Genomic DNA, 26,634 nt, shown 5'->3' on the forward strand with positions numbered 1-26,634 from the left:
CCTCCCTCTCTAGCTCCCAATTCAAGTCAACATGCTTTATTGATCAGCCATAACATTATGACCACTGAGAGGTGAATAACATTGACTATCTCGTTACAATGGCACCTGGCAGTGGGTGGGATTTATTAGACAGCAAGTGAACATTTTGTCCTTGAAGTTGATGTGTTGGAAGCAGAAAAAATGGTCAAGCGTAAGGATGTGAGCAACTTTGAAAAGGGCCAAATTGTGATGGCTAGACGACCGGGTCAGATCATCTCCAGAACTGCAGCTCTTGTGGGATGTTCCCGGTCTGCAGTGGTCAGGACCTACCAAAAGTGGTCCAAGGAAGGAAAACCAGTGAACCGGCGACAGGGTCAGACTAGGGGTGGGCGATACATTGAATATAGTTGATGTATCGCGGCTTGTCCCAGACCTCTCCTGGGCGACTGTTTGTGACGTATTTGGCCAGCGTGTTTTTGTTTATGGATGGAAGGAGTGGAGAGAGAAAACCCGGAGAAAGCGAAAGAACTGAAGCGGCAAAGCAAGTACGGTAGCGAGAACACGACCAAAGCAACCAGAACCAGCCCAGAGGCAAATGACTCTGGCTTCCTCGCTTTCCAAAGCAATCCCATATGACAAAAAAGTGCAAAATTGAAAGAAATCACGGCCGCTGTAAACAACTACATCACAACGCCGGTTAGCGTAGTTGAAAAGCCCGGATTCAAAACACTCATTAAGACACTTGATCCAAAAAGTTGGCCAACCAGCTAACTGATGTGACCCACTTCTCCACAACTACCGATCTGAACATCAGGCTAACATAACCAAAGCTGTGAGCCTGAATAAAGTGGACAAGACTGCAGTTTTGACCACAGGCTGCACCTCGCGATCGGTGAGTCTTTCTACACTAGTGGGAAAATAATAATTTTTATTATCAGCAATGTTATAACAGCTTACTGGTAAACATAACAATAAGTACTTTACACTTATAACACACCTCTAAAAAACAGTCAGTGTTATGTATTTATCAAAACATATAAAGCATTTATTGCCAGATAATTATTTGTTAAAAGTGAATACTGTTGGATACTGTTTTGTTAAATTTAACTTGTGATTTCCCCCTTTTTGCATGCAAGATTAAAATTGTTCCAATAGAAACCACTAATGAATATAAACAAGGTTTTAATGAGACATATGCTGCAGGGACTACAAGAATCATCATATTGGTGTGATTGTATGCATCAAAGGGTTAAACAAGCATTTGTGAAGTGCTTAGAGGATATTTGAAAATATCGCGATATATATCGTGTATCGCAATATCGCCGAAAAATATTGCAATATTATTTTTAGGCCATATCGCCCAGCCCTAGGTCAGACCCAAGGCTCATTGATGCACGTGGGGAGCGAAGGTTGGCCCATGTTGTCTGATCCAATAGAAGAGCTACTGTAGCTCAAATTGCTGGAAAAGTTAATGCTGGAAAAGTTTTCTTTGACATCAATATGGATGGATGGATGGATGGATGGAGTTCGAGGTGTTGGCTTGGCCTCCAAATTCTCCAGATCTCAATCCAATCGAGCATCTGTGGGATGTGCTGGACAAACAAGTCCGATCCATGGAGGCCCCACCTCGCAACTTACAGGACTTAAAGGATCTGCTACTGACGGCTTGGTGCCAGATACCACAGCAGACCTTCAGAGGTCTAGTGGAGTCAATGCCGCGACGGGTCAGGGCTGTTTTGGCGACAAAGGGGGACCTACTCAATATTAGGCAGGTGGTCATAATGTTAAGGCTGATCGGTGTATATAACATGTTATGATGGCAAAATGTAATCACTAAATTATTTACAAATCAAATAATGTATATTAGTCTAACGAGAGGAATTATAGGCATACTGACCAGGTTGACTGATGTAAACAAAAGAAGAAGGAAACGAAAAAAGAAAATCTCACAATTTAAAAAAGAAGAATCAATGCACAGTTATGTTTCTCAGGTTCCAGTGGCTGTCCTCAGGTCATGACATGTGGTGATGAATTTTGCTGGAATCCCCCAAGTAAATATGGGGGTTTCTCTATGTCCGTTATGTTTTCAAATTCACGGTGTATTTTATTATGTTGGAAAAATGTTTCTCCGGGCCTGGTAATTGGGGCATGAGGTGATATACATTATAGAATGTTGAAAGAAGTGATAAAGCTATAGAATATTACGTTGAAAAAAGTCATAGTATGTCGAAAGAAGAGATAAAAAACGTAATTGTATAGTATGTCGAAAAAAGTGATACAATTTATAGTATATTATTTTGAAAAAAGTGATTAAAAAAATCATAGTATGTCGAAAAAAGTGATAAATAAGTCATGGTATATTATGTCGAAAAAAGTGATAAACATAGTATGTCGAAAAAAGTGATAGTATAGTATGTCGAAAAATTAAAAAAATTGTCATAGTATGTCCAAAAAAGTCATACTATAGTATGTTAGAAAATAAATAAGTCATAGCATAGTATGTCAAAAACTTAAAAAATTGTCATAATATAGTATGTCGAATATAAGTTATAGTATAGTATGATAAAAACTAAATAAGTCATAGTACAGTATGTCAAAAAAAAAAAAAAAAATCATAGTATAGTATGTCAAAAACTTAAAAAATTGTAATATAGTATGTCGAAAACTTTACAAATTGTCATAGCATAGTATGTCAAGAAAAAGTCACAGTACGGTATGATAAAAAATAAATAGGTCATAATATAGTAGATCTAAAAAAAAAGTCATTGTATAGTATTTCATTAAAAAAAAGTCATAGTATGTCAAATGAAAATTCAAAGTATGTGGAAAAAAATAAAAAAGTCATAGTATAGTATGTTGAAAAAGTCATAGTATTTCGAAAAAGTCATGATATAGTATGTCAAAAAAAGTGATAAAAATCATAATATAGGATTTTGTAAAAAGTGATAAAAAAAGTCAAAGTATAGTGTCGAAAAAAGAAAGTAATAGTATGTCGAAAAAAGACATGTCGTAGTATACTATATTGAAAAAATTACAAATTCAAAATGTCATGAAGTCATAGGATAGTATTTCGTACAAAAGTCAAAGTATAATATGCCATAAAAAATAGTCTTAGTATAGTATGCTATAAAACTCATAGTATACTATATCATAGGAAAATTATAGTATAGTATGCCTTACAAAAGGGCTAAAAAAGACAGTGTTTGTCATAAAAAAATCATAGTATAGCAGGTCATTAAAATGTCATATTATAGTTTGCTGTAAAATAGTGATAAAAGTCATTGTGTAGAACGTAGTTAAAGTATAGTATGTCATAGAAAGTCAGAAAAGGTATAGTATGCCATAAAAAGTAATAGTGTAGTATGTCATAACAAAGTCGTCAATGTAAAAAAAAAAAAAAACGTTTGTTGTGAAAAACTCATAGTAAAGAATACTTACTAGTGTATGCTATAAAAAAAGCGATTAACAAAGTCATAGTATTGTTTGTTGAAAAAAGTCATACTATAGTATGTTAAAAAAAAAGTGATTAAAAAGTCATGGTATAGTATATGCCATAAGAAAACTTAAAAAAAATGTCATAAAAAAGTCACAGTATAAAAAATGGACTACATTTAAAAAGGGAAAAAACTTAAACCTCAGAAAGAGCAACAGAGGAGGGGTCCCTCTTCAAGGATGGACAGACATGCAGTAGATGTCTTGTATACCTTGTAAACAGAAAAGGCAAAATTATGGAAAATCAGGATGACAATATTATGGACTTAACTTCGCAAATTATTATTCTTGTTTTCTACCAACATTGTGTTTTATTTGTTCTACTCTTACTGAAAAACTGCTTTGCAGGAGCATGCTAAAAGGAATTATCTGGGTCACGAACAGACTGAAAATACTTTGCGGGCACTAAAGTCGAGATACATTTTTAAATCTGCACTCACATCTTACATAATGTAAAAACACAGAACCACATTCTCCCGTTAGAAATTATTAATCAGCTGAATATTAAAGATTCACAGTTGGATTATTTATGTAGCCCACTTTTGTTTAGTTTTTTTGCACCTGAAGGCATTACATAAGATGAAACACATGACCTAAAATGTTTCTCACCCCATTCTGTATCCTTTCAGAGCCTGAAGGCCGGCGGTCCCTCCTCCAGCCGGGTGGTCGACCCAGGCAGCTTGCCCGTCCCAGCCCAGTCGGGGATGAGCCGCAGGGGGAAGATACGCACTCCCAGCGTCCCCGAGATGAGCCGGGAGGCCGGGCTGGAGCTGCTCAGGGAGCGGCCGGAGGAAGCCCTCTCTCCGAGCCGCCCTCAGGTCCTGGAGACCCCCGAGTCCCTCAGCGATTCTCTGTACGACAGTCTGTCGTCCTGCGGCAGCCAAGGATGATCCAGCCAAGAACGGGGGTGGAAAGAGAGGAGCTCATCTAGTCCACAGACAAGAAGACCCAGCACCGCTCTGAACAGGTCTCCTGGTTGCTGGCTGTACTGTGATGCTGCTGACCCCACGCCACCTTTGAGGAAAAGAAACTGTGCCCTGTTGATGTCCGCAAGAATATTGTGGTGATGATGCTTTCTCATCAGCTGTTTCTCTGTTGCAACTGGAAAGATTAAGTTTAATAGACTTCTCCTCAGGATTTCAAATAAACATGAAGCCAAAAGCCACCCCAAATAATATAGGTTGTTCACTTTTTTCACAATCAGACTCGACTGTGGACACTCTTTAATTCATGTGTACAGGAAAAACAAAACGCATGGCTAAGCTAATGATTAGCACAAAAGTTGTCACTCCTGGTAGTTGTTCAGCAACCTGTCTTTTGTTTTTAAATCATCCTGGTAGACGGATCTTCATTACAAGCATCACGGAAGAGCTGATCAGCTCAATAGCTGACGATCTGCATCAATACATCCATTCTGTTCTGGACATCATTTTGCCACATAATGTATTGGAAAAACAAACAAACATGAAGCTCCCTTAAAAAATGAATGTTCATGTCTGTGATTCTTTATTGCTAAACTCATGCATCACGATTTTAAATGTATAAACGATTTTATTGATCATGTTGATATTGTTTTGAGGCCGAGAAAGGTTGTCAGAATATGTCCGTTTTAAATCATAATACATTTAAAGGTAATATATACCAGCAATAATAACATAGATAAGAGAAATGGCTACACTATTCAATGAATATGTATTTCTATTATTTATTTATTTTAAATGTACATCATTTGCAGTTGTCATCTTTTTTTTCCTTTTTGTAATCTTTGTGAAATTGCAGTCTCTTCGCTTAGTAGATTATGTTCATATCTTGTATTTCAACATCTCTGTTGCTGTTCGTTCCCTAGCCAATAGAGGTCCTATGTACCTACTGCCGTTTTTCAACTTTCTAATTAAAATGTTTTGATTTATTTATTTGTGTGAAGCAGTTATTTTGTAGTTTTCAGTCCCAACCGACGCTGACTCGAGTGACCACACTTTTCAACAAGTCACATCCCTTGACGCAATTTTTGAGGCATCTAGAGAAAAATGTATACAACTTTTTTCCACATGTGCAGTAATACTCCCCAAGACCTCTGCTGTGGTGGAAGTATTCAGATTTTTTAAATGCGCTAAATGAGTTCCAAACAGCCGTGGGTCGGGATGGTGTTATCAGTTGTAGCCGCCACAAGAGAGCAGTGCAGAGTGGTGGCCATGAGCTAGCCAATGGGGCACGCTCACATGCACTAAAAGGCATGCCCGGCTATGTCAACAAACATGGAGAAGCACAGAGGGAGACTTCTGGTTCACTACATTTAGTTGACAGCTGTAGTTACCTTGCACACAGGATTTTACATACAAAATATATAGTAAACTTATCAAATCTGATCATTGTGGTAGATTCTCAGTGCCAAAGTTGACTTCATCAAATTGCTTGTTTTGTCTCACCAAAAGTCCAAAACCTAACTATATTAAATTTACAATGATGTGAAAAAGAAAAGCAGCAAATGTCATTTTTGTTTTTAAAAAAGTACTTGGTAAACTAACGATAAACAGTTGCAGATTATTTATTCAGACGATCGGCTAATTGATAACTTGTCGTTTTAGGCCTTAACATTTTAAATGCATAATTATTACTTACAGTACATAAGAGTATTTTTTTTTTTTTATAGGTATTACTACTTTTACTTATTTAAAAGGATCTGAATATTTCTTCCACCATTAACAGCAGCAACAAAAAAAAAATATGCAGGGAGAATTTTAAAGTAGCCAGATTGAAAACGGGCAAAGATCACTTTGTTTCAATACGTTCAACACATTTATTTGAGCAAATGTATCAAATTATTAGTTTAAATTTTACATCCATAAAATAAATTCTTCACAGTATACACTTCCAAAAGATCGTAAAGGTTAACGTCACATCATTTGGCAAACTAATTTCTAGACAACAGATATTTAGAGAAATTTACACTGGGAGAAGTCTGAAGAACTCGCCTGCTTTTCCAAGATGGAAAGACAGATGGCACCGACTCGTCTTCTTCCACCTGCCAACGTCCAAAATCCCAAAAGTCCGTCTGAATGAGTTAGTGTGGATCATCATGACTCCGACAGGCTTTCGGGGTTTGGGTCAGTGTTACCAGGCTTCACCATTCTTACTCAAAATGTTGGTCACAAAACAAAATTTGTGGGAACTAAAACAATTACAGGGAAATTTCTCAAAGGGGGGAATCTGTTGTCAAAATCATGGGACACCATATCTTGTGACACTCCACTAAAGAGAAAGGAGGAAAACTATAAATAAGCAAATCAACAACTGTAATTACATAACTTCAAATAAAACAATGATCAGCCTCAGAAGCTCACAAGACCCACTAAAAAGGAGCCTATCATGTCATTTATTTATGGCACTAAATAACGAGTATCTTCATTGAGTGCTGCCAAGCTTCTGGGAGCCTTCATAGGGCAACGCTCCCCTCTACAGGCCAAGCATGTTCACTGCAGCATTAGTCTAATTCTCCATTCACAGCCATGTTGGGGACTAGCATTAGTTTACCAGAAACTTACATTCAACCCTTGTTGTAAGTTTGAAAAATAAATCAAAGAAAAATTTCAATAATATAAGACCACGGAGGAGTTAATTCAATAAATGAAGACAGAAAGTGAAAAGCACCAAGTGCGTTGCAAATTGTGCCTCTTCTGACAAATTGTTTTTAATTTCCAAATGTTCTTTACTTCTTTTCCTTCTTCTTCTCCTGAAAAAGGGACAAACAATCAGAGTTAGAAGACACGACCATATTACTCTTAGAAATTAGACGTTATGAAAACAAAAGAAAAACTTTACTCAAGTGGTATCGAGCCATGCAGATAGATGTGGTTAAAGAGTGTGCTCTGATAGTTTGGAAACTGAAAGTAAAAGTACTGTAGTATTATCAGCAAATCGTACTTAAAGTATCGAAAGTAAAAGTACTACTCAATTTATTATATCCAACATTATTTGATTGTTAATACTGATGCATCAATGTGTAATCAGCATTTTACTGTTGTTTACTGGTTAATCTACGTTATATAGAGTCAAGTAGTTTAATTCAGTGGTTCTCAACCTCGGGGTCAGACACCCTTCAGAGGGTCACGAGATGAATGTGAGGGATTGTGAGAGGATTAATGGGCGAGGAAAGAAGAAAAAACTATGTTCTCCTACACAAATATATATACATTCTTTTGGACTTTTTAATATTAGTTTTTTTGTGAAATATTGGATAACTAACTTTGGACTAAAAACAATCATTTAAATGAAACCATTTGACAAGTTTAGAGGGGAAATGTGTTTTTGATAGAACTGCTAACACCTCATAAACATCTGAAACATGAGAAGAGGTTCCAGCTAGACACTGCTATTTGTAAGAGGTCACAAGTAAATCTAAATCTGAAAAGTAAATGGCAGCTAAAGCGGTCTACAAAATGTAGTGAAGTAAAAAGTACAATATTTCCCTCTAAAATGTAGTAGAATTGAAATATAAAGCACCATAAATAATCAAGTAAAGAACAACCTCAGATGAGTATTTGAGTAAATGTACTTAGTTACTTTTCACCACTGGTAAACACGCAATGTGTAAAATAAGAGTTCCCCTTTAATACTTCTATTCCATGACATTTAGTTGACAGCTGTAGTTTCTTTACACATTAACATTTTACATACAAAATGTATGATAAACTAAATATGACCATTGCTATAGATTAACTACACAACTATGTATAAAAAGGGTCCAATTAGCTCCATCTTGACCAACTACACTCATTGACTACTTGCACATTAATGCATCAGTAATAATAACCCGATAACATGATAACATGTCACTAAAACTCCCTGTTTTGCTGCACAAAATTGTGATAAATCACAAGTAACCAGTTTTCATGAGAAACCCCTTCTTTGGTAAAAATGTAATTCCAATGAAAAAATCTCACAGATGTCCAGAAACCTGAACAAGGTTTTAAGATATGTTGTCGTTGAGTTATTTAAATGTCATTTGCTTTCCCATTGTTTTGTGCACCACAAACTAAATTCCCCTCACATCCCTTGCATTGTGGTGGCAGAAGTCTCACATACCTCAAAACCTCAGTGAATAAAACCAAAAGTATCTGCATGGCTAGATTCTACTACAGCTAAATAAGAAAATATACTGCTTTTTGTTGAGACAGACTAAAGGGTCCACACCAAGAGCAATAACTATAAAATGTAAAGATATACAATGTGAGCATCCACACTGATGAACGATAACGTTTTGTAAACAGTGGCACGAAGCATGCACTACGCGCTCCAGCTGTCCACCTCTTTCGGGCACCGTCACCTCGGGAAGGTTCAAATTACGTTTAAAAAAACAAGTAGGGTCTATTTATACACATTCAAATGACCTACATGTAAATGGCTAGCTGTTTATATAATGATCACAAAGAGGCGATAATCATCAGTTCCTGGTCAGAAACGACAGAACGTATGAACCGTAGCACTCAGGAGTACGAAGGTGTATTTGTTCTACACAAAAGTAAAATGGTCTTTGAAACTATTTTCTATCAGCAATAGAGAGTAGGCTACTTATTGAAATCAACTGTATCTCTCTCTCTCTCTCTCCCTCTTCTTGCCTCCATGGTGCAGCAGCAGCTACTTTTCAACTGTTTTCTTATTCTCATTAATAAGAACAAGATAAACAAAAGCTAAATCAAGTGCTTAGAAATGTTGTATCTGCCGTTTCTGACCACGAAAACTATTTACGTTTTTCATGTTGGCGCGTCCCAGCTCTGCAAATTGTCTGGTTCCCCCAGGCACTCTAATGCAATATATGGATAATCCGGCTCAGATTATTAATTGATTATTGATCATAAGGAGGCGAGACATTATAATAAATTTGGATGCATTTTGATTGGCTCCGTGTTTCTATTGTTCATCATATTGCTCTGAAAGTGATCCCAACGATATTGCTCGCCACTGTCGTCGTTATTGTTGTGGTGTGAACTCAGTCATCCACTCGAGTTAGAACAACAAATTTGTAGTTATCGTTCTTGGGGTGGATGGCCCTTTATCCATTAACTTTTAAGGATTGTACTCCGTACCTTGTCGTTCATGGCGAGGATGACCATCAGTTTCCTGAAGATGGTGATGAAATCAAGGAACAGATCCACACAGTGCCTTAAAAAAACAAAGTATATCAAGTTTGTTTCAGAATCGTTACATATGCTTTTCGGAAAAACTAAAAACATCACCATACATGATTCAATAACTCAAAAAAAAAAAAAGTCCATCTGTTGTCCATGTTGCACCTCTGAATAAAGACAAACTTATTTGAACCGGTCATTTTTTTTTTTTTTCAGGAACTGATGCCAAGTTGTACAGCTCACTATGAGATGATGTATTTGCATGGTATTTGCATGGTATTTGGTTATTATGGTTGTTGGTGTGAGCCAACACATAAGGGAATACAAGAATGCAAGTCCTCACCAGATGTAGTCCTTGTCTCCGTTCTCTGCTTTCTCAATAATGAGCTGAGTGTCAAACAGGACGAAGCCGCACATGATGAGCAGCCCGAGGTACATGTGTGCCTGTCACAAAAGATGATAAATGTGATTTACGTCGAAACATTATGACACACAGCTGATCAAAAGTTTAGTGAGGAATGGTGCCACTTGGTTCAGCTACCTTAAACAGCATCACAGATCCAAAGAACATGTTCATCACAGACATCAGGAACAGGAGGGAAAGGCCAGACATCAGTGTGCCTGAAAAGAATAATCAGTTAAGGGAAACGGCACGTATGGGTTAATTGACCCTTCCTAAGTCCCGCCCCTTTTCATTCTGTGCTCCAATAACAGTTGCGCAAGCTTGGAACCCGGCAAAACCACGGTCAACTTTTCCTTTTCGCATATACTTCGATATGCTACGTCTGTTCAAAGGTAACATAACTATGCAAGACAAATCGGACGCATTACCTTGTACATAGTTACGAAGAACTTTCATTTTGTGTTGATTTTGGCGGTCCCTGTGGACAAAAGCGGTCGTGTTTCCGAGCACCGGAGTCCCTTTGGTAGGCAGGGTCGGACAGTCTACCCGGCGCTGTCCTGGTTATGATTCTCCCGTGCCTCCCTTCCCACCAGTGGGCCCAGCAATACGACCTTGGCTTCCAGCAGCGTGGTGCCGATGTTGGCTCCCGGAGGGGACCGTCAGAGCAGCGAGGCGAAGCTCTGCTCCTGGCTGGAGGAGAAGCCGCTGCTGCCGTGGTGCAGTGCCCTCCACCTTCCGCTAGAGCTCCGAATGCAGGTCGCTGCTGGAGGCCCCCGCTGGATTTCTGAGCTGAAAGTGTTTCTGGTTCGTGCCGCCCCAAAGTAACTTTTGGTATTATTTATTTTGATATACACATCGTCTACCATCTAAACAGGAAAAGTTACCCGAGTAAAGTTTATGATCGTGACTATATCCTTCCATCGCATACTGTAGTCCTTGCTGTCGGCTTCTAGAAGCTATATTGTCTGGCGCCCAGAAACTATCTAATAATAATACACACTGCGGCACCCAGCTAAACGAAACTGCAGCGCCATGTTGCTTTTTGTCAAGCTTGTCCGAGCTGGCACAGTAACTAAGGGAAGTGAGACTTAGGATCGGTCAAGTAAACCAAGAGAAATTCTGCATAATGGCCAAAAAATTGGTGTACTTTAAAGTCTTGTTGTAAATGGTTGAGACGAGAAGTACAAAGTGTAATGGGTCACAACATTAATTAACCGCCTTTACCTCCAAGGAACAGGTAGCTCCTGCGTTTGGCATAGAGAGCGCTGAGAGTGAAGCAAATGAAAACCACAGAGGTTCCCATGAAAGCCGTCACGATGATGCTGAGGAGAAACAAACCAGTAAAAAACACACATTCAATTAGATGTGTACAGACTCACAGATGTCTACCAATCATTATTCAATACTCTTCTCATTGCTGTTCAGTTTTATAATGTTTAACTTTTTAGTCAGCTAGCTGCCACCCGCTTATGTGCAGGTGTTAAACACTGAGTTAACTTTTCACATACCTCGGATTGACAGCGATGACAAAGTCCAGTGTGGGGCCAAGGCCAACACCTGGGGAGGGATAGAGGAAGGCAAAGACTGCTCATAGACTCTTACATGACTGCAAATTAACCACGACAGGTCTGTTCACATGCAAAGTGACAATTTTGCCTTTAACCTGCCCGCAATATCATTACTTTACCTGTGAGGAAGGCAAATCCTGCGAGGATTGCCAGTCTCTTCTTCTCTGTCTCAGAGTTGTGTGGCGTCATGGCGAGCCAAAACATCATCCCCAGGGAGCCGAGCACAGACAGCAAACCTCCCTGAGAAGAAGGGCACAAGGTTAAGATGGGGCAGGAAAAATTGTGACTATGATACTGACCTCTCGGGTTTCTCCTCTCCTTTTAAAGGAAGTGCAGTGTCAATTTCTCACAGCAGCTGGATGAATATTGCTGAAGCCACAGAATCACCATAAGATAAATATAAGACAGAAAAAGTCCTTTCAGACAAATAAAGTTCTGTCTTATCTTAACATCTCATGGCGTCCGTCCAATCTAATGTATTAAACACAACAACATTTTAAAACTTGTTAGATAGATGCTTTTGTTGCGAATCTTATCTTTCGACGTCCAGTGTACAATTGGTGGGTTGACCTCTAGAGAATATGTCTTAAGTCTGTCTTATCTTAAAATCTTATGGTGATTCTGATTCAAATTACAGGTTTTCCAAATATGATGATCTTTTTTGGCTAGGCCCAATATTTTTCCGACGTTGAGACCAAGAAAAAAGGAATTTTACCATCGGTATTTTATCCATCATACATTCAGTATCTTCTAAAACTTTAAATCCTTAAATAACAACGGGGGAATGCTGGTAGCAACGATGACACACGCAGTCTGTTTAGCTCAGTTTCACTTTCTTCTACCAGCGCATATGCTGTTGTCACATGAAACATGGATAGAGGTAAATAAATAAAGTGGCTGTGATGATAATGCTCACTGTAAACTTCACAAACAACACTGACTTCAGGGTTTCCCTTCAGTGTTTTATAGGGGAGGCGGTTCGCACCAAAGATAAAGACCACTTCTGCTAAAATCTTAAAAAACATAGATTTATCTACAGTAAATTTTTGCAAGCACCAGGTAACTAAAACGTAATGCAAAAATTTGGTTAGATTAGGTAGGATAAAGTATTCCTTTCGGTGCTTTGCTTAAGGCACCATTTGCATTGAAATACAGGATCGACCTGGACAGGTAGACTCTGTTGTATCTTGTTAGTATTACCTGAAAGAGGCGTGTGACGACATGGACGTAGGAGCCAGCTGCAGCCACAAACATACAAACTGCCAGGCTGGAGTACACATTCTTCAAGTGCACCTGGGTGGAATGAGATCTGCAAAAAAAATAAAAAAAAAGATAACAATGAACAAGGCTGGGCGGTGGACACTTGAGTTATGGTGGACAAAGTATGTGACTGAGATAGCAATCTTCTGCAAGCTTACGCACATTTGGGAGAACTTGAGGAGGGAGTCAAAGTTGATGTTGCGGTCAAACACGTTCATGATGGAACCAAGGATCGAGATCTTGAGAAATTCTTGAACAGACAAACTCTCCTGTGAACAGAAACGCAGAGGATTAGGCCTACACTTCACTTCTGCTTTAATGGTCAGAATCAAAATTATTTTAAAACTATAACTGCAGTATTTAAAAGGTAGCACAGGTACAACCATTTGTTAATGATCAGTACTGGAGACAACTAATTACATTTACTCAGATACAATTTTGTATAGCCAAAATGTATACAAACATTGGCTCACATTTATTTATAAGTCCATTCTTGGTATACTCCCCTCCTATCTGTGCACTCTCATATCGCGCAACACTGGCAGCTATAGCCTACGCTCGTCTGACCTGTACTTATTATCTGTACCTAAGAACTAGGTAAGATGGCCTTTAGCTACTCCGCTCCCTTTTCCTGGAATACACTGCAAGCTAGGTTGAAACTGAGAAATCTGATTACGTTTGATGAATTTCAAAACATTAATGAAAGACCTAAAGGCAGAGTCAATCGGGAGCTGTCTGTGTTTCTGAATATTTTCACTTTAACGTTGGCTTCCAACACTTGATTTTAATGTGTTTTGTATGATATTATGCTATGTATTTATTTTGCACATGTTTAAAGTTGTGGCGTCTGAAACTATAATGTATGCTTAAATGCTGCTGTCTTGGCCAGGTGGCTCTTGCAAAAGAGATTCTTAATCTCAATGAGTACTACCTGGTTAAATAAAGGTTAAATTAAAAAAAGTACTTTACTTGAGTATTTGTATTTTGTGCTACACCACATTTAATTAACAGGCTTAGCTACTTTTAATATTAAGATTTTACAAACAAAACACATAATCAGTTAGTAAAATATGGTGGATTAAACAACTCGACAGTATAACATCAATATAAATGATCCAATAATCTAATAACATGACATGATTTGTTCTTATAGTTAGTATATCTGTACTTTTACTTAACTTAAGCAACATGTATTAGTATTTTGGTAATGTCGAGAAGAGATGGAGTCTAACAGAAGGAAAAATATAGTTACATGGGTAAACACGCATGCACATATACATATCATGGAGGTGACCTGAGGTAGAGGAGGATGCATGTGTGTGCCCATGTAAATTATATTACTATATATCTGCGCCCCCCCCCCCTTTTATTTTCTATTAACTTATTTGTTGATTTAATTTATTATTACTCTCGTATTTTTGTATTATTATTGTTTTTTTTAAACTCTATTCTTTCTTTTTGTCATTATTATTATTGTTATTTCTTTTCTTGGTTTTGTTTCGGTTTTGAATGTTGAGCTTGTTTTCTCTGGTGTACTTGATGGGTTTGTCTGTAAAGCTCATCTACTTAAAAGTTGGTTAGTAAACTGTTGTAATAACGAACAGTGGACTGCATATATGAAAACAGCCTTGAAAAAAAGCAAAAAATAAAGTATAAAAAAAGTATTTTGGTAACGTTCATCGCTATTTCTATCTAAACAGTGTAGTTTAAATAGTCTGAATACTGCTTCACCACTATGATATGGTATGTGTGGTCATGATAGATGGTACTCTCTCATGTCGCAGATCAAAGTGCGCAGTTTAGTCGTATGATGATTTGCGACGTTTAAATTGCACAACAGGTTAACCGTAACTGGTTAGCATTTAGAGCTTAGTAAGCTAACAAGCTTCCTACAAACATGCTGTAAATCCCTGTAAACGATATATATCCACTGAACTGGCAACACAAGCAACAAAGCAACTCCTTTAAATGAACACGCTGTTACAAATAGGGCAGTCGAACCACTGCCAACAACTATTCTTTGACGCATGAGACTGTCATGTTAACAGCTAACGTTGCTAGCATGCTAACGTTGCTAGGTAGCTAGCGTTAGTTAAACAGCGAGCAGCTAGGCTAGCTAAGCTACCTAAGCTAACTAGGCTAACGTTTAGCTCGTTTAATCAACACAACTCGACGTCTCGTCATTCCTCAGCAACATAACGCCATCAATGTGACAGTTGAATACGTTACACCGAGGGCATTAGGCGCAGTGTTGGTAACGTTATGGTAGCGCTTACCTCTCATCAGCTACGAGCTAACTACTGTTTGGCAGCCTTTCTTCTTCCTGCTTTACTTTCTGTCTTTTGTTTTTTTTTACAAAACACTACGTGTCAGTCACCGGATGACGTCACCACGGTAACGCCCAGAGAGAGTTGTAGTTCTTTTAATACATCCATGGTTGTAGTCCTTACTCTCATTATGTAAAACACGGAGATTTTTCCACTTCGCTAATGGACATAATTAAACAAGTCGTTTATTTTATAATTACTGAACGTTGAACCACAATTTCTTGTTATCTTTACGTTGTCAAGAATCCTTTATATGAAAAAGGTACTTCCGGGTGGTGTCACCGAGTAATGTCCCCGGGTACACCTAAAATGGCCGACTCATAAATGTAGCTGCACCATTCCAGAGCAGAGTCACTTCTTCTTTCAGTGCATCCGTGCAGAGACATGTAACAACCATCTACAGGTGTTCTATAGCAGCCTTAACAGTTGAAGGCTCGACCATACGTTTATTAACCGCTATGAAACAAAGACTAGGCTGTCTCTACCATACCGTAATCTAAGAATATCCGTAGGAGTGTAAAGGAGTGTGAATGTTGTGCAATCAAAACAAACATGATGCAACAGCATGCAACATGTGAATGGTTTTATTGAAATTCTACATTTTTAAGGAGTAGATGTCGTGTTTTTCTTTGATATGTAGTAATGTTTTGCAGGTGAAGTTATACAGGGAGTAGTAGTATTTTTGTTGTTATTATTATTATTATTAGTAGTAGTAGTGTTATTGATATTAATCCTGTTTTTGTTTATTTGTTTTGCACAATTTAAGACTATACAACATAACAAAAAAATAAATGAATATACAGTGCAGGAAGAGGCAAAAAAAAAACACTGGGTTTATCTGAAGCCTCCACCTAGAGACAAGATTAATATAAATAAATAATATGACTACATAATAGTGAAGATTATTATTATTAATTTTAAATAAATTATTACTATTGTTTTACTTTATTTATTTATTTATTTTTAAATGTGTTCTGTCTTTTGTAATGTCTTTTGGCATACGTTTGTTTATATGGAGAAGCATGGCAATACCACGTTATCTTTGAAAATGATGCTTCACAATAAAAATATTTGAAACTAAATTATACATTTTACATACACGTATCTATGTTTAGACTTATAATGAAAAATAAATGTATGTTGAACTAGTATCTGTGGTGTGGTGGAAGAAGTATTCGGATATTTCTCTTTAGTAAAACTAGCAAATACTCAATCATATGTAAAGGTCCCACATCCAAAACTGTCATTTAGTACAAAAGAACAACAACAAAATGTAGTAAAAGTCAAATAATTATACTCAATGGTCCTTGTCATACTTAATTATAAATATAATAATCAGAATAATTTAATTAAACTGCTTTATTAGGAGTTGGATATCACATCCTGGGCTTTTTATCTAAAATCTTAATTTGAAGTAACTATAGCTGTCAGATAAATGTAGTGGAGTAAAAAGGTATAACAGTTCTCTCTGTAGAAGTATAAAGTAGCATAAAATGGAAGGACTTCACAATTGTTCTGAAGCTCAGTATTTGAGTAAATTCCACCAATGTACGTGTTTAAAATATAAAATATATTCAGAGTGGCCATAGTTAGGATATGGTCATGTATGCAAGAAGTGGATAAAAATAAAAATGACACTTTTAATCTACTTTTTCTCTAAACTGTAGTAACCAAGAGATGTGAGTAGAACTTGATAATACAGTATGTATTTGAGACCAAAAAGGTTTAATGATTTAAAAGATACTCAATCTTTGTATGAGAGGACATACAGCAAAAGTTATTTTATACTTTCAGACAATGAAGAGATGTATTCTTTAGTGTCACAGACAAGAAAAACATGCACAAAGACAGCATAACATAACCAATTTTTATTTAAAAAATAAAAACTGGTAGCACCTTGTCTTTTAGAGTTTTGGTCAGATCGGGTAGACAAAATGAGTGTTTGATTTATTCTGATACACAAAGACAAATTGTGACTGTCTAAACGAATACTTTTGGTCATCACAACTGGTACAATTTCATTGTCATCTTTTACTAGTTAACATGCAGGCAATAATTGCATCAGACTTTAAACATCATAGAAAAACCATATTACCCAGGAAACATAACCCCACAAAATATCTGTTGTACTGAATTAAAAATGGAAAAAAGAAAATGTGTTCTTGTATGATTGAATTTTGGATTTACATCTATTTTTTTATTTGATTGAACTGCTTAAGTTTTTGAATTATTTATGATCTTTGACAGCAAAATGTGTTATCTAGGCACAGATAAAACAGTTAAACACAAGGCCAGCCTCAAAGTAGGCAAGTGGATTACAATACAAAATGTTAAGCAGTAAGAAGTACTGGACAATACAGATTTTTGGCCAATAAATATAGAAAACAAACGCTCACACATGCTAAAAAAATCAAATTTGATATTTTCAAGTGTTGCACTGCAAGTACCACAGCCACATGGCATTACACTTGCTCTTGACAGTGTTTTCTCACGCTCAGCATGACACATCAGAGTGTGTAGGCCTACAAATCTCTTTTCAGGCAGAACACCATTCTCTGTCCGAATTTCAAAGGCACAGTTTTTACTTTCAGCACTGTCAATATAAAACAAGTGCAAGTTGTTTGTCACATAGTAATACAAGAAAAACGTTGTAACAAATGAATTATTATTAAACCTTGACTGAAAACTGTGGCATTTACGGTCGTCCTATGTGCCAACATATTCCAGTGTGTCTGCTTTCAACGGACCATCAAAGACAAGATTTCACCCTGTTTATTCAACTTACATCAAATATCTACCCGACCACTATGATGTATATTTGCGTGGTTTGTAGAAATTATGCTTATAGTACAAATAAGTAAAATACACTTTTGTTTTGCCGCTCATTTACAGGTAAATAAGGCTACAGTAATGTTTACATCTGCTGAATGCAATTATTGACTGGCTACTTCGGAGGTACTGTCCATGTAATTACAGAACTGGGTTGCATAGAGGAACCATGTTCACTGTTTAAAAATAGATTTCCTTATAAAACAACCTATAAAAAGAAATCAATAAATGTATAAAATCTGGTGGAAATTTCAAAAAAGAGCTGATGTTGTTTTTTTTGTTTTTGTTGTTCCTTAAAAGGCACAAGAATGAAAAAAAAACAATGTCCAAAAGTCAAGTCAGGGCAGGCAGGCTTCTGCTTTGGCAAAAGAACCACTTTAATATTCTAACTGGAGTGATTGTGATGGTGATTGCTTTGGTTGTTGTTTCCCGTTCTTTCAAATAGTGGTTGTCAATAATGTCAGCACTGAGGTTCGGAAGAAAGGCCTCAGATTGCAATCTATAGTTTCTGCTGAGCCGAACACATTGTGTTTTCCAGGCTTGGAATTTCCTTAAGCCTCATGTTAATACAATTTTCTAAACGAAGGATTTTGTGCAGAGGCAAGGAGAACAACGTCTGAAAACTCTAGTATCTATTGTCGACGTATATTGTAGCTGAAGAAGTGTGAAGCTGGAGCTCTTAGCAGGAGCTGAGGAGCGGGTCCATTGAGGGCTTAATGTCCACGAAGCTGGTCCAGCTGGTCGTAAACGTTATCAGCTTGACTAAGTTCCTCGAACACAGGCAGAAGGTTGAGCAGCTCAGCGTCGTCCACATCGTCAAACCATGACACCACAGGAACCTGACAGGAAACAAACTGTCACTCACAAGCTGTTGGCTTTTAGATAAAATAATCACATATAAACCAAATACAGCTGCTTTTCTTTGTCATATATGAGAGTAAACTGAATGTCTTTGGGGTTTTGGACAGTTTGAAGGACAAAACAAGACATCTGCTGGCACTATAATGGCTATTTTTCATTATTTTCTACCATATTACAAACAAAACGATAAATCGAAAAGGAATCTGCAGATTTAGCGATGATGAAAATAATCATTAGTGATTGTGATGAAATTAGGAATACACTTTGAACATTGAATATTTCTCAAAACACAGGGGACTAAATCTGCTAATTTTAGCCAACTACTTTGTTTTCATTTTGTGGGATTTGTCATTTTGTAAGAGCATATTGTCGGACCTCATTCTCATCAAGCTTGAGGTCTGGAGAAAAATTTAGGAATATAAGATCTAGTCTTTAGTACAAACAAGTTATCTTTTGCACACTTTTTTGGTCCCACAGTGTCCCTTCCATTTTTTAAAACCAACTCTTGTGCCTGCCCAGGCCTCTGTGAGCTTGATGAGACAGATGTCTAAAAGCAGGTGCCACATCTTTTGAATGATGTTAATCACAATTGTGAGAGCTATTTCCAACACAAGGAGGTACATCATAGCTGATAGAAGGAGATGAAAACTCACAGCATTATTAGGGTGGAAGATGTAGGAGGCAGGAGAGTTATCCAGGATGAGGGTTTTGTGGAGGTCTCTGCCCAGGCGGCTCAAATCTTTGACATAGCAGCCCTGGTGGAATACACAAGATTCCCGGAACAACCGGGTCCGGAATACGCCACAATGATCCAGCAGGTCCGTCACTGGGTCTGCATACTGGTGGAGGCCGGGGGAGGTGGGGAGCAGGAGAGGGAAAAGCAGGTTGGACTAATGAAGCACTTTCAGCTAATGATGGATATTAAATTCTAAGAAATAGCATCACACATCCCAAAAAATGCTTATCTGGATTAGGTTGCACCAGCTATTCGTAAACCGATTCCTACGTTTGTGTTGTAAAGTTATCTTTAAGTTCTCAGTAACTACTGAGTAGTCAAACTGATGGTTTACTAAAGTGGGTTGCACCAAAAATACGTAAGGAAGTCACTGTAGCAACACGAGATGTAACATGAAATAACACTTTTAGGGGGCTTTACTTTGATTAATTTACATATACTGGATAAATATGTGTCTCAAAGTTAGTAGTATTCGTGCATTGTAGAATGAGTGGGAAATTTACGTTTATGCTAACTTCAGCAACGCTATTTAGTCATTTAATCTGGCGTTATTATATAACATTTAGTAATCTGAGGTATATTGTGTCATGTTTTTTTATGAAAAGTAATTTAAAATCTTCCTAGTTTATATCATTATTAAAAAGCATTTTATCAGGTGCCAGGTCAGATACTGTATGTCGACAATATAATATTGCCTCTTTATCTTCAATCTAAACAGGTCATATGTTAGCGAGCTAACAATAGCTTTGTCGGTTGGTTCATTTTGCCAGGTAGCATTTACATGTAGCAGCTTGTATGTGTAAGTATTTAGTAACAGCTATCTTCATAGTGTGTGTGGTGCAACACATTTTAATGTATTTAAGCGTAAATCTCTGCTTACGTTACAACTGGGCTAAGTTAGAACTTAAAAAGAGTTGATGCAAGCGGCTCCAGATGAAAACAGAAACAAGCTATAGCTTTAAACGTGAGCAGGGTGTCTACTAAGTTGACTAACAGCGTGTTAAGAAGCTGCTATCACAGTAAAAGGAGAACTAAAAGGCAAGAAAAAAGCAGAACAACCTCTGATAGATCAGATATGACATCAAACAGCAAATACTCAGTGCTGAATAAAAAAAAAAAAAGATCTATTTTAGGATCTGTGTCAGTATCTGATGTAAAGTACCTTTGCGAGACTGGCTGTAAACAGCACACATTCAAACAGCTCTCCCATTCTCTGCAGGAACTCGTCTACGTATGGCCTCTTCAGTACATACACCTGGAAAACAAACAGGCCATCAGGAAACAGTCACACCGACAGGACTATTTAAAAAGTATTTTTGTCACATTTGTACCATTATCGTTTCCGTCCGTTGGCTGCTAATGGCCAGTTCCTGAAACAAGTAATCAAGAATAGGCCGCGCTAGTGTTAACCAGCCTATCCTGGATTACTTGAACCAGGCAGAGGCCCACAGTGGCATGGGGTCCCGGGAATCACATTTCTGAGTTAATTACATTTCCACATGTCCAATAGCAAGAAGCCCAAGTTGAACGAATGGTCCAACACAGTGTGCTAGTTGAGCACTTTTTCCAACATCTTCACAGAGGCAGTAATATGTTCTGCATCACTTATTAATTACATTTTAGATGGACTGGGTTGAAATGACTCATTTTACTGCTGAAGCATCCACTTCCACTTTGCGTTTCCCTGTTTAACATCTGGCCAGTAGAGGGCTCCGTGTGCCCGTCAGAGCAAAACCTGGCTGATCAGTTACAAGACCCATCCCTTTTCAGCTCAGCAACCACTGCAAACACATCAACATACATACACAAACACAGCCCCCCCACCCACCCACCCACCCACCCTCCCCTCCACAGCAAACACACTCACACACAGCATTTTACCTGGTGTGTGGTCCCCTCTATCTCCACAGGCACGATGAAGTCTGCATTACTAATAGGCTGGAGGGGGGAGAACACAGAGGGAGATGGTTGGCATGCTCATTCACATGAGCCGAGCTGTGTGTGTACATTCGCATGGCATTACATAACAACTGAACACACCGCTGCCATAAATCACAGTGAAGAGCTACACAAACAGAATAGAATTCACTTGATGTTCCTCAAGCACATGTGATGAATTTAGAGAAGAAGGATTAATAAACAACCACAGCAGAACCAGACCAATGTACCACTGCTACAAGATGCCATTATGTATAAAATAAATAAACATTTACATGATGTTTGTTACTTCTGGTGAATCAGAAGGGGCTTTCACTCAAACTGCACAACAATACTAAACATATTAAACATGGACATGAAGAAAAATAACCTCCAAGTGAAGGATTTCTTTGCTTTAGTACCTTGAATGAGCTGTGCACCAGGGTCTCGTCCAGGTCTATGACCACACATATCTTCCCTTGGTCCTGGTCCTCCATCTCAGGCAGGAGGCTTGGTTCATATTGCTAAGGAGACACACAAAGACTTGTTTTTAATGGCACTGTCCCACACACACCTGTATAATTTGTCTTGTGCCATGTTTACACCTAAGAGAGCATGATTAGTCCTGATAGTACAGTGATTCATATGAAAATCAGAACGTGGCTGTTTCATTTTACCTCTGGGAAATTAGATCAGACTCAGTTTTAGAGCTGCATGTATGTGTGGATGAGGGTGGGAGCCTCATTGTTTACTGTAACAGCTTCCATGTTGTATATCTGTACAATTAGCATATTTATGTCTTTCATTATACGTCCCAAAAGCGTCTCTACAGGCCTTACCCTGGAGGGGGAACGCACATTAGCTTGATATGATCTCATTTTTAGATATACAATTTCCCCCCTTTATTAATTTATTTCATTCTAGGCTCTTTATGAGCACAATCAATCCGAAATGAATTATTAATATATTACATAACGAAAATATCTTATCCGTTAAGGACGGCAAATTAAGAGTGAGAACAAATACTATAAATGAGCAACGGCAATCTTATTTCGCCAACTAAAAACGCAAACAAAAACCCCATTGGCGCCAACGTTTTAATTTGGTTTCATTTCAGTGCCAGACAATAACCAGGCCCTACAGACGCTGCTTCCTGTTTGCCCCTGACGCTGGAGGACACTCCTCAATGTGAACAAACATGGCATCTCATTAAAATGCCCCTTAACATGCTACTGAAGCTCTAATCAGGCTGACAGCGTTCACCAGCGTGGCCAGCCGTGTGCAGCAGCAGGCGCTCTGGGCTTTATTTTTCTCCACCTCAGCAATTACAGGGCACACAATACACCATTCTCCGCCTAAAGGATTGATAGTCGCTCTGTCGCCCTTATCTTCCTTGGAGGATCAAGTGTGAACATCAAAGTGATTCCGTATCCGCAGACAGTTGCGGTCAGCTTTCAAGATGTTCAGAGCAGGTGCAGTAGTGGTTTTAGTGTGCGCTGCAGTTGTAAAGAATAATGCTTGAAGACAAAAATAAGCACATTTTTACAACAGGGTGTTTGGTTTATTCCTACAGATGGCCAAACTATTCAAACACCTCCTCCTTTATGGCAAGCAGTGTGTGTATGTGTGTTGGTGTGTGGGTGGGTGCGACAAGGAAGTGAAATCTTAAATAAACAATAATAAAGGCAGGACTGAACTGAGGGCTTTGAATTGTTTTCGGTGATGTGAAACATTGCTGGAATGAGAATAGTGTTACCTTGACAACCATCCCATTTTCCTGTGACTCCAGCAAGGCCTGCTGGAGAGGTGGTGGTGTTGGTGTTGGTGGTTTGGGGCCATCCTGAGCTTGGAGGCAACAGAAGAGTGCTTTGAAGATGTTACAACTCCGAGGCTGTTTCAGGGCAGACCGGCTCACCTGGCCTGTTTAGGGAAACAGAGAAAGGGAGACTTTCATGAGGAAACCAAGTAAACGCATGTTGTCAACACGGAAATGTTAAGTGGGGCCTTGAATCACACGTCAGATACACGTAATGTTGTTTTTTCCACACACAGAACAAATCTTGTTACATGAAAATAGATGAAAAATATTATTAAAATCAGTATAATTAATTAGGAGCCACTTGTAACGTGTAGAACAAGCTTTCCCGTTCCTAAGGGGCACCATCCATCTGTCTACAGGGATGGCACAGCCCGCACATGAAATCTGTTTTTAATGCGCCTGCCTCTGCTGCTGCTGCTGGAAATGGCTGGTACATGTTATATAATCACAGAGGGCGGGAAAACCCACACTTTTCAGCACTACCTTCAACAGAAAACACAGACAGAAAACATTCCAACCATTTTAAACTCAAAGACCTTTCAGGGCTGCCTGAAGCTAGCCAGAACAGACAGACAAGCAGTCAGTCAGTCAGTCAGTGAGCCGGACAAGCAGTCACACCTCAGTGCCCTGTGCAGGTCTTTGATCAGTCACCGCAACCATGAGTGTCCCAGACCCATGTAGTGAAAGAACGGGAGAAAAACATTCCTGCAAGGTCCCATCGGAGTGTTTCATGTGAGGACTTGCAAACATAATTTATAACCCATCAATCCAGAGTCATCATAGTAAACATGCTACTAGAAAGAGGAACTGGTGATAAACAGTCAACTCAAAAGTGGAGAGAGAAACACATTTTTTTTTATCCCTAATAATCTACAGTTTCAGTGCTCTGAAGACATAATGCAGACCTGCCAACGACCATGTTACACAACACCGTGTTTAAGAGGACAAAGGAGCATGATTTGGTCATTCCTCAGATGTCCTTCATTAATCCTGCACAAATATCCAGATATCCCAGTTCAATATAATCCACATGATTAATGTGAATCTGTGTAAGGCAGCCTATTGATTTCCCACAGGAAGGCAGCATTGGCCATGTATGACATAACACATACATTATCCTCCCCCCCCCCCCCCCAACCCCTGCATGTGAAAGGATGGACAGATTAAACCAGAGATCTATATTAGTGACAATATATATCACTTTAGATCTAACAAAAAAACATGCGGGAAATAAAAAATATACACATTATTTTCTAAACCAGTATCTGCAATCATGCAATATGCACGATGTCATAAACCAAGTAGTGAGCCAGAATCAATGAGCAAAAGCCTCTTTAAAGCCTGAGGAAGGCGTGCAAACAACGATATCTTTGAAACGGTGCTACAATGGGCGTGTGCAGAGAGGGGTGTGTTTGTGCATTCCGCTGTCAACACCGCGGCACCTGGTATTTCTATACACACTCCTCCTGTTAACCAGCAGCCACTCTGGACCCCTAATACACCTATACCAGCCTGTAATATGTATTGTGATTTAATACAGACACTGCACTTGTTTGTGTGTCTAGTAAAATACAAGCAAATGTGTGAAGAGTGCAGCAGTCTTTAAGGCTAATGCCCCCCCTCCCCCCTCTTAAATATAGGAACAACATCATAGTTTATAAATGAACCCAACAGCTTGGCTTACACTGTACTATAGCGCTGCCTGTGGTGACAGACGAGCTCCTCACGCTGTACCTGGTAGTAGTAGGATATGGGATGGTGCCAAACAAGCTGGAACCTGATCGACATAAATACATGGCAGCTTGGTGTTTTTTTGGAGAGCTGTGTGGCCCATGATCACCAACCAACCACCACTGAGAAGAACTCAGCCATAATCACAACACCACATGTGTTAGAAGAGAGAGATTTACACACAAAAATAAGAGATAAAAAAAACAAAACATTGGCAAACCCAGTGCGTAATGGAGTCTGTGAACTTAAAACTTGACCTTATATTCAGGGGCAACTTAAAGCTACATAATAGATGCTATTTTATTTTTTATTCAGTTTATGATCTGCAGGGTGAAGAAAAACAGCTTCTGGGCTGAAATAGTATCAGTAAATAAGCACATTATGATTCGTTCAGACTCTATGGCTCTGTATTAAATGGTGATTACATCTAAATATTAAAGATTTGTTTGATAAATATATAAAAAAGGAGGCAATGCGCCTCTTTGACCGCGCTCAACAACCAGCGTCCGCAGCGCTCAAACTGTCAAATGGGCGCACTACATTACAGGCTTTCTCTCTACAGGCTTTCTTTCTCAATATCACAAAATACTCACATACCACAGCAAAGGAAGCAGGTATGATAGTATTTCAAAAGCACACACACAATAATCCATCTCACCTGTTTTCGGTGACACTTGAACGTCTTCTTTCTGCACTTGGGTGATAACAGAACTTTCCATCTGACAATCACGGAGCCCTCAAAATCCTCAAATCCTGTCCCCGAGCACTGATGGGCATCCCTCATTGGCTTTTATTGACAAGTTGACTCAATTATTTACCGAGGTAACTTGTCATCCGCCTCAGTAACAACAATCCTCGATGAAGAGAGAGTAGGAGGATTTATATATCTTGTTCCAGTGGGTTTCTTTATTCTAACCACCGCTTCTTCTTCTTCTTCTTCTTCTTCTTCTCTCGGAGCTCCGCCGCCCGTAGAGGGGGCAAGGCACTTGTGTTGTTTTGGAGGCTATTTGAGAGTCTGTCAGCTCGGGTTTACCACTACTATTAGGGGTAATATCAGCGAGCAGCCCCCCTCTCTACTGCTGAAGTCTTCACTCTTGCAGCAACAACATGGAGAATCCAGGCGAGAGAAGAGAAGAGAAGGAAAACAACCGAGGAAATGGGGCAAGGGATGGCGGTTTCAAGCCCCCCCCTTACTACAGATAAACAACATCGCCCGAAATGACATAAAGAGCGACGAAAAACACCCGGAGTCGACCCCTACGGTCCGTTTCGATTCAATAAAACGGATTCCCGGGTGCAGTTAGATGTAAAAATGTGAGTTTTGTTGTTATCCGGGGCTTTGTTTTTCTACGGTCGGGGCTCCGCGGGCGCCTTGAAACCGTGTCTGATCTCTGATTGGTTGCCCGGGAGGAGAGGGCGTGGTCAGAGCATTCCACCCAGTCCTGCACGCGCCGCACCGAATACATTCCAGCGCTGCTCGTTCGAATGAGATTGATACATTGTTTGTATATGATTTAATAATAATGTTCATTTATGCAACTACATTAACATGTTATTCATTTATATGTATTTATGAAGGGAGTGAAG

The 26,634-nt window shown here is 38.7% G+C and overlaps 3 protein-coding genes across 8 annotated transcripts in view; 1 reads left to right on the plus strand and 2 right to left on the minus strand.

The window, feature by feature from the left end:
• nckap5l (NCK-associated protein 5-like) overlaps positions 1–5,382 on the plus strand; it is a 46,558-nt gene extending 41,176 nt beyond the window's left edge. For 5 of the 6 annotated variants that reach the window (XM_074643358.1, XM_074643355.1, XM_074643357.1 and 2 more), the window contains exon 13: positions 4,101–5,382. In XM_074643358.1, the coding sequence (XP_074499459.1) occupies positions 4,101–4,361 (261 nt within the window). In that variant the 3' untranslated portion in view covers positions 4,362–5,382. Of the gene's footprint in view, positions 1–13; positions 871–4,100 lie in introns of those variants that run through there. The other variant, XM_074643359.1, reaches the window with a different exon arrangement.
• Positions 5,383–6,244: 862 nt separating this feature from the next.
• On the minus strand, positions 6,245–15,261 carry tegt (testis enhanced gene transcript (BAX inhibitor 1)). Its single transcript, XM_074643402.1, has 10 exons — positions 15,104–15,261; positions 12,990–13,096; positions 12,768–12,876; positions 11,687–11,807; positions 11,508–11,556; positions 11,224–11,321; positions 10,138–10,217; positions 9,940–10,040; positions 9,555–9,630; positions 6,245–7,201 (listed from the first exon to the last, which is right to left on the minus strand). Exons 2-10 carry the CDS (start codon positions 13,043–13,045, stop codon positions 7,178–7,180), a joined length of 714 nt encoding a protein of 237 aa, XP_074499503.1. The 5' UTR covers positions 13,046–13,096; positions 15,104–15,261; the 3' UTR covers positions 6,245–7,177.
• Positions 15,262–16,862: 1,601 nt separating this feature from the next.
• ctdsp2 (CTD (carboxy-terminal domain, RNA polymerase II, polypeptide A) small phosphatase 2) lies at positions 16,863–26,434 on the minus strand. The gene is made up of 7 exons (XM_074643399.1): positions 25,706–26,434; positions 23,254–23,417; positions 21,920–22,021; positions 21,462–21,518; positions 20,743–20,835; positions 19,498–19,683; positions 16,863–18,822 (listed from the first exon to the last, which is right to left on the minus strand). Exons 1-7 carry the CDS (start codon positions 25,764–25,766, stop codon positions 18,697–18,699), a joined length of 789 nt encoding a protein of 262 aa, XP_074499500.1. The 5' UTR covers positions 25,767–26,434; the 3' UTR covers positions 16,863–18,696.
• Between the last annotated feature and the right edge of the window lie 200 nt (positions 26,435–26,634).

Source organism: Sebastes fasciatus, chromosome 8 (genome assembly GCF_043250625.1).
Source record: "Sebastes fasciatus isolate fSebFas1 chromosome 8, fSebFas1.pri, whole genome shotgun sequence".
Lineage (NCBI taxonomy): Eukaryota > Metazoa > Chordata > Actinopteri > Perciformes > Sebastidae > Sebastes > Sebastes fasciatus.

Excerpts from the sequence above, each read along its gene's own strand:
- tegt (XM_074643402.1), bottom strand. The coding sequence starts at position 13,045 with ATGAACGTGTTTGACCGCAACATCAACTTTGACTCCCTCCTCAAGTTC. Across the intron at positions 10,218-11,223 it reads GAGCTACCTGTTCCTTGGAG|GCACACTGATGTCTGGCCTT; the intron begins GTAAAGGCGGTT and ends TATTCTTTTCAG. Across the intron at positions 10,041-10,137 it reads GATCTGTGATGCTGTTTAAG|GCACACATGTACCTCGGGCT; the intron begins GTAGCTGAACCA and ends CTTTTGTGACAG.
- ctdsp2 (XM_074643399.1), bottom strand. The coding sequence starts at position 25,766 with ATGGAAAGTTCTGTTATCACCCAAGTGCAGAAAGAAGACGTTCAAGTG. Across the intron at positions 21,519-21,919 it reads TGGTGCACAGCTCATTCAAG|CCTATTAGTAATGCAGACTT; the intron begins GTACTAAAGCAA and ends TCCCCCCTCCAG. Across the intron at positions 20,836-21,461 it reads TAGAGGGGACCACACACCAG|GTGTATGTACTGAAGAGGCC; the intron begins GTAAAATGCTGT and ends TTTGTTTTCCAG.